This window comes from Rhinoraja longicauda, chromosome 12 (assembly GCF_053455715.1).
Source record: "Rhinoraja longicauda isolate Sanriku21f chromosome 12, sRhiLon1.1, whole genome shotgun sequence".
Taxonomy (NCBI): domain Eukaryota; kingdom Metazoa; phylum Chordata; class Chondrichthyes; order Rajiformes; family Arhynchobatidae; genus Rhinoraja; species Rhinoraja longicauda.
Window position 1 is genome coordinate 38,533,265 of NC_135964.1, and position 12,277 is coordinate 38,545,541.

Genomic DNA, 12,277 nt, shown 5'->3' on the forward strand with positions numbered 1-12,277 from the left:
TCAGTTTCCACTGTCTTGCAGTTTAAAAAAAAGAGACACATTATTTCATTGTTCTATCTGGGACACATGATAATAAAACACTCTTGACATCAATTGCAGAAGTGGGGAGAAAAGGCGAGTACAGATGTCACCCTGTTGCAGAGCATCAGGGAGCATGCAGTAAGGAGCAGGAGCAGGAGTGGGAGAGGGAGAGGGTGAGGGAGAGGGAGAGGGTGAGGGAGAGGGAGAGGGTGAGGGTGAGGGAGAGGGTGAGGGAGAAGGCGAGGAGGGTGAGGGAAGGCGAGGAGGGCGAGGGAGAGGGAGAGGGTGAGGGGAAGGCGAGGGAGAGGGTGAGGGGAAGGCGAGGGAGAGGGAGAGGGTGAGGGGAAGGAGAGGGTGAGGGGAAGGCGAGGGAGAGGGAGAGGGTGAGGGAAGGCGAGGAGGGTGCGGGAGGGTAAGAGGAGGCTCGCAGTGCCCGGGCTGGAGTAGTGTGTGCGTGTCCAGCATATGGGCTGCATTGTGGGATGGGCGGAAGCGGAGGAAGTGGTTGACCAGTGATTGAGAGACGTGAGTGAGTGCGGACCCAACCAGAGAGAGAGAGAGAGAGAGAGAGAGAGAGAGAAAGAAAGAGAAAAAAGAAATAGAGAGACAGAAAGAGAAAGCGCAGGCAGCCGCAGCGCGATCGCTCAACGACTCCGTCGCATTATGCCTTCCCTTCCCCTCTCGGCATGGAGGCTGGCAACACCGTGAGAGGAAAACACACCAGAAAGACCGGCATCTTTCTCTGCTTGATTGCGACGTTGAGCAGCGCGATCGGCCAGAAAGGTGAGTCGCACACACACACACACACACACACACACACCCAGCCAGCGAGCGAGCGTAAAACTCTCGGCCCCTCTCCCTCCTTTTCACTCGAGGTGTGCGCTCCTGAGGCGAGGAGTTTTGTTTGGACTTCACTTAAGTGTAGTTTTACCAAGTGTTCGGTATTTCTACACTCACCTCCCCCTCCTTCAGTGAAACAGTGGAGTGATCTTTTTTGCAAGAGTTGAAAGATTTAACTAAAGATGGGGGATTTTGGGGGGGGGGGGGTTCCACTGAAGGTTTAAAGTGGTAGGATCTGTTTTCTTTCTGTGGCCTACAGGCCAATTTTCTCTTTCCAGTTATCAAGCTTTTTGCTTCAATCAATTTAGTAAACTATTTGGTGGTGGAGGTGTGTTATGTCTGAATGGCGGCATTTTAAGGGTTGCAGCGGTCATGTTTGAGTTAATAATTGGTCACAGCTAACTAATCTACAGTTTATAAGAAAATAACTGCAGATGCTGGTACAAATCGATTTATTCACAAAATGCTGGAGTAACTCAGCAGGTCAGGCAGCATCTCGGGAGAGAAGGAATGGGTGACGTTTCGGGTCGAGACCCTTCTTTAGACTCCACAGATAATCTACAGTTTATCTGTACCTGCTTTCCCGTTTCAACGGTGCACCAGCTCCAGAAAACAGTTTTTCAGTGGAATCGCTTTGAGCAAGATTTCCATGAATTTCAATTGTGATTGTACACAAGTAGTAAAAAAAAAGGACACAAAGTGTTGGGGTTAACTCAGCAGGTCAGGCAGCATCTCTGGAGAACATGATTAGGTGACGTTTCAGGTTTCTTTGTTTTCTACGTTTTGTAAATAAGTAGTACTTTTTTGGTCGTCAACAAACCAGCATCTTGAAACCAAAGGAGAGAACCATGTATATAAATATATTTCTTTTCATTTGAGGGGGTTTAAGGGAATGAATGTATTGTCAAACAGTAATTAAATAACACTCCCAGATATTTTTCAACACGTGTAGTCTGAATATAAATGTTTGCTTGAATTCTGCTAAGATAGAGTCTCAGTTCAAATTCAATCCCAAATATACTTTTAGTGGATTTATTGCCAAGAACCAGCAATGTGTTTGTCATTAAATGACAGTATTTACCTGTACCAAAAAAAAGAGAGATATCTTTACTATTTAGTTGCTGGTGTTAACTTTTTGTAATAAACAAAATGTTAAAAAGGATCTTATTTTATGCTCTTCTAGAACTATCCAGTTCTCCAATTGTTCCATGAACTTTGCTTCTACATTGTTATTAATTCCCTCTTCCAACTCCCCATGTTCAGTCCAATATGTTAAAGCTTCCCTCTTGACTCTAGTTTTCCAATCTTCATTCCTACATTTGACCATAACTAGCAGCTGTCACTGTTGAGTCAGAGGGGCATTGATTCAAATTTCCATTTCAAAGACTTAAGCAAAGAATTTGGCCTGATACTTAAGTCAAAAAACGCATATGCTGGAAATCTGAAATAAAAATGCTAATCCTGGAAACACTCAACAGTCAGTCTGCCTGTATGAGAGAATTATAATTTCAGATTTTTAAAAAAACCTGTGTTTTAAAAAAAAAAGTTTACTTCTGGATGACATCCTTAATTAAAGCCCCAACTACCTTCTCAAGTGGGAAGAAAAGATCAAACAGCGCTCTTTGAAGAGCACTTCCCCTCCCTCTCCCCAGTACTATTTCCTGGCTCTATTTTATGTCTTAATCAGTCACAAATAAAGAGCATTTGTATTAGCCTTTGCATTTCACACAGTGACTACATCTTTGGAAGTGAGGTGTGTTTGGATGCTCTTAGATTGCGAAGGATGCCACACAGATATAAATCTTTATTTTTGTATTTGTGTTTTTCACCTATTCTGACACCCACTTATTTGTAACATGGGTTCAGTTGCTCTTGCCACACTCTGACTCTCACTCAGCTGATGGTTGGTAACACTGGCTTATTTAGGTCCACAACTCCACCTTTATGCCATCAAACTAATGCTCACCTCTCCAAGCCAACTCCTTAATGCTCAACCTCTGACATTTAAGTTAGCTGGATCAGTATTACTGCACCATTAACACACCCGTGTGCATCACACCATAAAAAGTTAATCTCTGTTACTGATTTTAACCACCTTGCATTACAGCAGATGTGTAGATACTAATGCAAATCTGCAGTAGAGTCCACATATATACATCTGGTCAACTGTGCTGCAGTCAAATAAAACTAGAACTTGCATATTTATGAACAACAAGAATCTTTTGACACCATCTATCCTGAGTTGCATACTTGTTTTGTGAGTCTGGATTTGGAGGCCAGGAAATGGCAGGAGATACTAATTCAGAAAACCCTGCCAATTTCACCCACTGTAATGTCAATTACTTTTTGCAAACAGTTTGACAATTTAAAATAAATCACTTGATATTTTTTTTTTAAAGCAGATTTAAAATAAAATTAGTTCAGTGCCACAACCCTTGAGTGGCAAGACTAAAGTTGCATACATTTAAATTCATCTCCTTGAAGTCTGCTCTATGTTACTCCTGTCCCCAACATGCTGTTTTGAAAGAGCTGAGTGAACAGCTGCATGCCAATTCCATTGTGCAGTCTTTAAATTGCAAGCATAATTAACTCAGTGGCTAATTATATTGAAAAGTAATTAAATTGTGCATTACATTCCATCAGTTTCATTTTCTAACACATTTGAAAAATCTGTGTGTGCGGTACATTGGCCCATAATTTTCTGTAATCGGAGAGCAAGTAATACTTACCATTAACCATACTGTTTTTCTAGGTTTAATTTCCATGTTACTTTGTATTACAGGTTGCTATAAGTAAGAGAATTTATTCTCAAATCGGACACAAACGAAAAGGTTCGGGTGATGTGAATTGGTGGGAGTGAGGAGAGTGTTAGGTTCTGGCATAGGGGTTTTAGTAAAGAAAGATATTAAGCTTCAGCTCTTTTCACCAAATTCATACCATTAAATACTGCATCACTTCGACCTTTTGAGCAAATTAAATGTCACAATGTCAAGGGTATGGCTGTGTCAGAAGCAGTAAAAATTGTTTAGATGGAAAAAAAACACTTGCCAAATTAAACCTTTATATTAAAAAAAAGTTTGATTGTTATAAATAATTTTATTCACCATAAATCCAGTTTTTAGTCACCAGGGAAATCAAGTAAGACTTGGGTCTGAGGAAGGGTCGCGACCCAAAAACGTCACCCATCCTTTTTCTCCAGAGATGCTGCCTGACCCGCTGAATTACTTCAGCACTTTGTGTCTAAAGTCTTGGATAAAGTCAGGAGTATGGAGATCAACAAACCATGAGCAGCAGGTGAAATAGAAAGAAAGATTGAAACCTATTTAAATATCTGTAGTTCAACATTATTGGTTTGTCTATCACCTGATACGAAATCTTGTTGTTCATCATTTAGCTTGAGACATTAGCCCTGCTCTTGTTGGTTTTAATGTCCTTGTAATGATCTGCGTATCAGAGATTGTTGCTGATTGTACAGGGCATATTAATATATGATATCAAATTCAAAAATGTTAAAGTCAGTTTAACAATCTTTACTGCAAGAAGTGCTGCTCAGTTTGATATTTTATTGGCTTCTGTATTTCTTTCCCATCCAGATGACTATCCTTGAAGCCATTTATTTGGCATATAAACACAAATCTTTGGACAATCAGCTAATTAACAGAAAATCATTATTTTACAAACAAGCCTCGTGAAATTTACTTTGCATTTTAAGTATGTCGCTGTTCTTTAATACAATGCTTGTTCAGCCCAAAATGGGATTTGTAGCCAGAGGTTTAATTTAGCGATACCGCATGGAAACAGAGCCTTCGGCCCACCGAGTCCACGTCGACTTGCGATCATCTGTTCGCATTAGTTCTTGTTATCCCACTCTCGGATCTGATCCTTACACATTAGGGACAATTTACAGCGGCCAATTAACCCACAAACCTGCATGTCTTTGGGAAGTGGAGGGGAATCTGGAACACCCGGGTGGAAACTCACTCGGTCACAGGGAGAACATGTAAACTGCACACCAACAGCGTCTGAGGTTAGGATTGAACTTGGATCTCTGGGACTGTGAGACAGTAGCTCTACCAGCTGCACCACTGTGCTGCCCCAAGTTATTTGTACAATCTTCCAGTTTAGAGAAAGGATCAATTTACAATGTTAAAGTGTCAATCTGTCCCAATAGGTGAATTGGGCTAATGACTAGATCTAAAGAGAAAGCATTATACACTCATTGGCTGTTAGAACTTGCACTGTTCATGCTCTGCGAATCAATGCTGCAGCAATATGCCAATCTGTTTTTTGAACTATTCTGGTCATGGATGAGATAGGTCAAAGGGCATGTTTCCCGCTAAGTTATTCCAGCATTTTGTGTCTACCTTTGGTGTAAACCAGCATCTGCAGTTCCTTCCTACACACATTTGGAGGGATGCTGGTATTGAACGTTGAGCTGTAATCTATGAACACCACTCTGCAATTGTGTTTTGATTGTCTAAGTAGTCCAGTGCAGAATGGAGCGCCAGCGACATTACACCCCTCGTTGATCTATTGTGGCGGTAGGAAAATTGTATTCAGTCCAGGTCCTCGCTAAGGTAGGATTTGATATGCGTCATAACCAGTCTCAAGCATTTTATCAACACAGATGTTATTACCACCAGTCAGTAGTCACTGAGGCTTGTCACCTTACTCTTCTTGGATACCAGTATTATTGATGCCTTTCTAAAGCAGGTGCGAACCTCAGGCCCCGGCAATCTGTGGTTGAAGATGTCCACAAAAACTCAGTGCGAGTTTTGCGAATACAACAACATTGGATCCAGACGGTTTCTAAAGGTTCACCCTCCTGAATGATCTATTGACATCGGCCTCGGTGACTGAGATTGCAATACCTTTGGGAGCTATTGAGGCCCTGAGAAGGCACATCCGTGCGTAGAATGCATGGACCTCATCTGGAAGTGATTTCTCACTGTCGCTTGAGCTGCCAATTGGTTTTGCCTTGCCATAGCTGCTGAATGTCCATCTCGTCCTCCAATTTAGAGTGAAAGTCCCTTGTAGCCTTTTTGATGGCCTTATCGAATCTTACCTGGACTTCTTGTATGAATCTGTCACCAGGCATGAATGCCTGAAATCTGGTCCTCAGATTGTGGACCTCCTGGTTCATCCAAGACTTCTGGTTGGCTATCACTCAGATGGTGTAAAAGGCATCAACTTTTAAAACAAAAATTAAGCCAATCTGGCCATCTAGCACAATTGTTCTTTATCTCTCTACATCAACATCTATATCTCTCGTTTCCCTTATCCCAAGCCAGTTTGACGAAGGGTCTCGACCCGAAACGTCACCCATTGTCTCTCCAGGGATGCTGCCTGTCCCGCTGAGTTACCCCAGCTTTTTGTGTCTCTCTTCGGTTTAAACCAGCATCTGCAGTTCCTTCCTACGCTTCCAGCAAAAGAGTTGGATTTGGGACAATATTTTAAGTTTACCAATTGCAGAGAGGCTGAAGAGTCATTTTGAATACAGCAAGTGTATTGCATTGCTAAAGAGGGATATTGTTAAATTTGCATATAGGACTAGCTCTACTGCAATGTTGTGATTGTCCCTACATTACCATTAACTCCCATTGGATTCTACCATTCGTTTAGGGCAATGTACAGCAGTTAATTAGCCTACATGATGTCAATGCCGAATAGTCTGAAATTAGTGGTGCTCTGTGGAGGAAATACTGGAAATCCAGAATAAAAATTCTGGTTATGCTCATTATATGAAATTGTTGAATTTAGTCAAGTTTGGCAGACGGATACACAGCTGTTTGGAAGATGAGATGTTCTCCTTTGGGCTTTTGTTGATCGACTTTGGAACAGAGTACTGTGAGAGGACAGAAATCAGAGTGGGAGTAAAATGGAAAGTTAATGTGACAGGCAATGAGGCGCCAGCTCTACTGCATTTGGTCATTCCATTATTGTACTTTAATTTGTTCCACTATTTAGATTTTGCACTTAATCCTTGCACCATTCTGCTGTTTTGCATTTTTTTGTTATTTATCTGTATACTGTGAGCTTCATGTGAGCAAGGACTTCATTGCACCCTGCTGTACATGGCAATAAACTAATATGATCTGCCCAATGTCCTGGGTCATGCTTGTTGCCAGCAAGTGGTCACGAAACATTCAGTGGGATAAAAAATATCTATTGTGTATAGAGATATGTAGGAGTATATTTCTGAGTTACTTGATGTTCAGAATCTGATTGCTTGGAGATAAAATCTCTTCTAATCTAAGCACATACTAAAGTCTGAATCTGCTAAAGGGGACAAAGTCCCAACATGTTATATTGATTTAAAGCCATGAGTGAGGCAACATCTTGCAGTTCCATCCATTATTCTTCAGTAATGTATATTAGGCTATGAGAAGCAGACAAGATAGCTACCATAAAGTAATGAACTTAAGAGATGCTGAACATCAATTTCAAGCACTTGTAGCAGGCCAGACTATGCACAGAGAGGAACAGAATGAAGAGGAAGGAAGGCCAAGCACGTTATCTGAAGTCAATGGAAGAGAGCAGATCCAGGGCACAGAGGAGGAATGCACAAAGTGTGGCAATGATCCAGATGGTTTCTTTAGGCTCCAAGAAGCTGGGCAAAAATGTTAATTTTTTTTCTACTGAGCTCGCCTACAGCTGGACTGCCAGTGGATGTTGGTTTAATTAACTAGTCTTCCTCTAAAATTCATTGCTGCCTTGTTATCCGATATTCCAGTACGCTCGTGGCTGACCATCTACCCTGCCTAGTCGTAATCGTGTAAATGCCTGGTTAGACTTTACATTGTACCTTGGAGATACAGTGCAGAAACGGGCCCTTCGGCCCACCGAGTTCGCGCCGACCAACGATCATTCCCCTACGTTAGCACTATCCTACATACTAGGGGCAATTTACAATTTTTACTCAAGCCAATTAACCTACAAATCTGTATGTCTTTGGAGTGTGGGAGGAAACCGGAGCACCCGGAGAAAACCCATGTGGTCACAGGGAGAACGTACAAACTCCATACAGACAGCACCCATATCAGGATTGACCTCGGATCTCTGGTGCTGTAAGGCGGCAACTCTACCGCTGCACCCCAGTGACTCCCCGTTTGTTCACATCAAGTCTGCATCACCATGACCATTATACTTACTGCATGTACTCTCAGATTAAAAAAAATAATAATCTTTGTTCAAATCCCTTCTAGTGTGTCCCTCTTCCTCAGAAACTACTTGGACCCTGCAACCACTATAATCACTGTCATTTGTGTGGCCCCAATTTCATTTGCTCCTTCATAGGTAACTAACCTTTCAACTGCATAGTCCCATCGATCTGAAAATCCCTTCCCTAATCCTGTTTATGTAACTTTTAAGGTGCTTTTTAAGATGAGTTCTTTTTGACCAATCATTTTGATCAACCTGTCGTAATAGTTCTTCTGTTTTATGTTTTCCAATTTTATTCAGTATCTTTCCTATGAAGCTCCTTAGAACTTTCTACTACTTCTAAAAATGGGCATTGTTATTGTTTAATCCTGATTAAAAACCTAGCTATCTGTTTTGCGCCCCAGCCAACTTTTCCATTGATACAGTGGGGGGGAATCTGCAATAAGCTACAATAAATCTACATGCCTGCAGAAACTTCAGTGGGGAGGAAGGTACAACATAACGTTTGCCTATTGCTGTTTCAAAATAATAATGTTTAATAATAATAATCATGTTTTTTGCTTCTGGTTAACAGAGGGTTATCCCTTTGCTTCCTATGGGATGTGTTCGGAATTTGGGGTGGAATAAATACCTGCCTTAAACATCATTCCAATTGGAACATACCCAGTAACAATTATATTTAAGTCATCCATATAAAATATCTATGAAGTACTGTTGAACTGTTCCATACCACCACAAACAGCTTATTAAACAGCCTAGGCATTTTATTAAATATTATTTTTATTAAATTGAGTGGAATACACTGCAGCTGACATCATTTTTGGAGACTCAGCTATTCAACTCATGAGATGAGGCACATGATCCATTTGTCTTCGGAAACCAGCAACAGAATAGACATTGCTTGAAAGTACATAGCTTTTCCCACAGTAGTTAAGCATCGTAGTACCATTTTCATAAGATTTGTAATTATTGTCACAATCCCCAACTGTAGAGTTAAAAGTAATCGTGCAGTTGACATCAAGTAATTATTTGAAGGGATAACCGGTGAAGACAGTAGCTTTCTATTTCAAAAATAAACTTTATTCACAATAAAAAAAGATCCATATGAAAGGAAACAATGTAATACTCTTAATCCGCTCTTAGTGTCGGTCTGTACATTCAATATTTATTGAACTCGTTGATTTTGTTAATTTTACCACTAACTTCCATCCTGCCCGCAAATTAACTTGGACTATCTCTGATAATCTCTTCCCTTTCTTGATCTCTGTATCCATTACAGGGGCCAGACTATCGACTGATGTCTACAACAAACCTACGACTCTCATGGTTATCCGGACTTCACTTCCCCCCACCCTGCCTCTTGTGTTATCATGTCAGCAAGATGGCAGATTATTGACTGCTAAAGAAGATTTTCCATTGTGCACCTCAATGAGAGAAAGCAGTCTTAGCGCAGCCGGGATATAATTTAACAGACTCCACATCACTGTTGTATTTCAAAATTGCGTGGGCGGCACAGCAGTAGAGTTGTTGCTTTACAGCGCCAGAGACCATGTTTAATCCTGACTGTGCTGTCTGTATAGAGTTTGTACGTTCTCCCTGTGACCACATGGGTTTTCTCCAGGTGCTCCAGTTTCCGCCCACACTCCAAAGACGTTCAGGTTTATTGGCTTTGGTAAAATTGTAAATTGTCCTTAGTCCAAAGGATAGTGTTAGAGTACAGGGTGATTGCACTGGTTCATGTGGACTCAGTGGGCTGAAGGCCCTGTTTCTGTGCTTTTGGTTTTGTTTAGAGATACAGCGTGGAACCAGGCCCTTCGGCCCACCGAGTCCGCACTGACCATCGATTCCCGCACATTAACACTATCCTACACACTAGGGACAATTTATACTTGTACCAAGACAATTTAGCTTTAGACCCATACGTCTTTGTAGTGTGGGAGGAAACCGAAGAGCTCGGAGAAAACCCACAGGGAGAACGTACAAACTCCGTACAGACAGCATCCGTGGTCAGGATCGAACCTGGGTCTTTGGCACTGCAAGCGCTGCAAGGCAACAACTCTACCACTGTCCAACCGTGCTGCACCATGCTGCATGTCTAAAGTATGACAAATGCACTTCACGCAGTTAGGGAGAAGCCAATACCCTTTGCTGCATATGCTTTACTGTATGAAGCTGAACTCCCAGTAATAAGTTGCATTCAAGACACCCTCCAGAGTATCTTCAAATCTGACAAAATATCAATATATTGAGGGAGCCTATATTGCCGTGTTGATTTTCTGTGATATGCGATTTGTTTATGAACATTTAGTATTTTTTTCTTTGCAGGTGATGGTTGTGGACACACTGTACTTGGTCCAGAGAGTGGAACATTTGCATCAATAAATTATCCACAGACTTATCCCAACAACACTGTTTGTGAGTGGGAGATCCGTGTACACCCCAGCCAGAAAATTATTTTTAAATTTGGAGACTTTGATATTGAAAACTCTACTTCTTGTCACTTGAGCTACTTACGACTTTACAATGAGATTGGTCCAGGCCGAAGTGAAATCGGTAAGTAAAGCGTAATCTATTCATGGTAGGAGTAACATCTGCAGTATGTATAGGGCATGCTTAATAGTTATGAGACCTGAACAGCTTTACTTTTGAGAAAGAAGATAGACATAAATAGCTGGAGAAACAGGCAGAATCTCTGGAGAGAAGGAATGGGTGACGTTTCGGGGCAGCCAGTGCATTCCTAGGGCTGAACCAGTCACTGCATAACAAAAAAATAACACCACCTTTGATTATTTAATCAATCATCTTTTCATACTATGTCCGCGGAAACACATGTGGAGTGACGGGTGGAGGGAGCCGCGAAGGGGGGCGACCTCGCGGCCGAGGCTGGGCAACCCCGGCTGGTCAATGTCCAAAGGTGCCGGCTTTAAGTGGTCGCTCGACACAGCCTCCGGCCGGCCCCCCATGTTCAATACAAAGGTTGTCTGTCCATGCCCGGAACAGGCCCTCATACGACCTCCGGGGTGCAGCTGACAGAGCTGCCGGAGGTGGGCACAGTGCTCCTGCCGTGAGCGGCTGGCCACCAAGATGTCGTTGAGGTAGACGAACAAAAAATCAAGACCGCGACACACCCCGTCCATTGACCGTTGAAATGCCTGCGCGGCGTTCTTAAGGCCGAAGGGCATCTGCGCGAATTCGTACAATCCAAACGGCTTGATGATTGCGGTCTTGGGCACATCCTCCGTGTGGACCGGGATCTGGTTATAGCCCTGCACCAAATCCATTTTTGAGAAGATAGTATCCCCGGCCAAATGGGCGTTGAAGTCCTGGATGTGGGGCACGGGGCATCGGTCTGCGGCGGTAGCGGCATTCAGCCGCCGATAATCCCCCGCAAGGTCACCAGCCCCCGCTTGCCTTGGGGACCATGTGGAGTGGGGGCGCCCATGGGCTGTTGGAAGGGCGGACGATGCCCAAGGACTCCATCGTGCGGATCTCCTGCAGTGCCAGACGTAGCTTATCAGGCGGCAGGCGGCGTGCTAGTGCGTGGAGGGATGGGCTGGTAGTTGATATGTAATGCACCACCCTGTGCTTGGGGGTCGACGACCGGAGCTGTGGGGTCGGGATGTCCAGGAACTCAGCCAAGACCCGAACAAAACAGGAACCCACGGATTACAGGGGGCGTGCAATCGGCTCGTCCAGACGCAGCGTGATGGGGGGTGGGGGGGTGGTCCTGTGGCGGCTCCCAAGGGTCGGGCCATATCACTATCTTCATTGTAAGATTGGGATTTGAAATACAAAATAATGTTTTGTACCAAAAATATTTGAATTATTCTATATTTTTATTTAAGCAATTCCAGTCAACTGCACACAAAATTACCTTTCTTGAAATATAATTTGAAGTACAAAGAGTAGACTTGCATAAATTGACCAAAGTCTAGCTGGTTTCGCCTTTTTCGTCAGCAGTCTTGGTATTATTTGGCCAATACTTTTGCTGCATGGATTGTCTAAATATGTGGAACAATAATTGTGTGTTAAGCATGTCCTGGATATTTCAGCTAAGTATATTCAAGACAAACTTTGAGGCTTTCATTTGACAACTTATTTAAGTACAGCGAAAGCACAACATATTGTAGCATCAAGGCATACAATCTGAATGATTTAGTTTCAATTCTCGTTCACACTGAGCTGTTGATTTTACTACTCCTGGCTGATACCCAGTGTCTTGGTAGAAGATGCATAATGGTATCAATTCTATGAT

General features: G+C 42.6%; 1 protein-coding gene across 3 annotated transcripts in view; it reads left to right on the forward strand.

Annotated features, from left to right (window-relative positions):
• The first annotated feature begins 561 nt into the window (after positions 1-561).
• The window catches only part of dcbld2 (discoidin, CUB and LCCL domain containing 2), an 80,640-nt gene continuing 68,924 nt past the window's right edge, over positions 562-12,277 (forward strand). For all 3 annotated transcript variants that reach the window (XM_078409569.1, XM_078409571.1, XM_078409570.1), the window contains exons 1-2: positions 562-804; positions 10,348-10,575. In XM_078409569.1, coding sequence (XP_078265695.1) covers positions 708-804; positions 10,348-10,575 — 325 coding nt within the window. In that variant the 5' untranslated portion in view covers positions 562-707. The remainder of the gene's footprint in view (positions 805-10,347; positions 10,576-12,277) is intronic.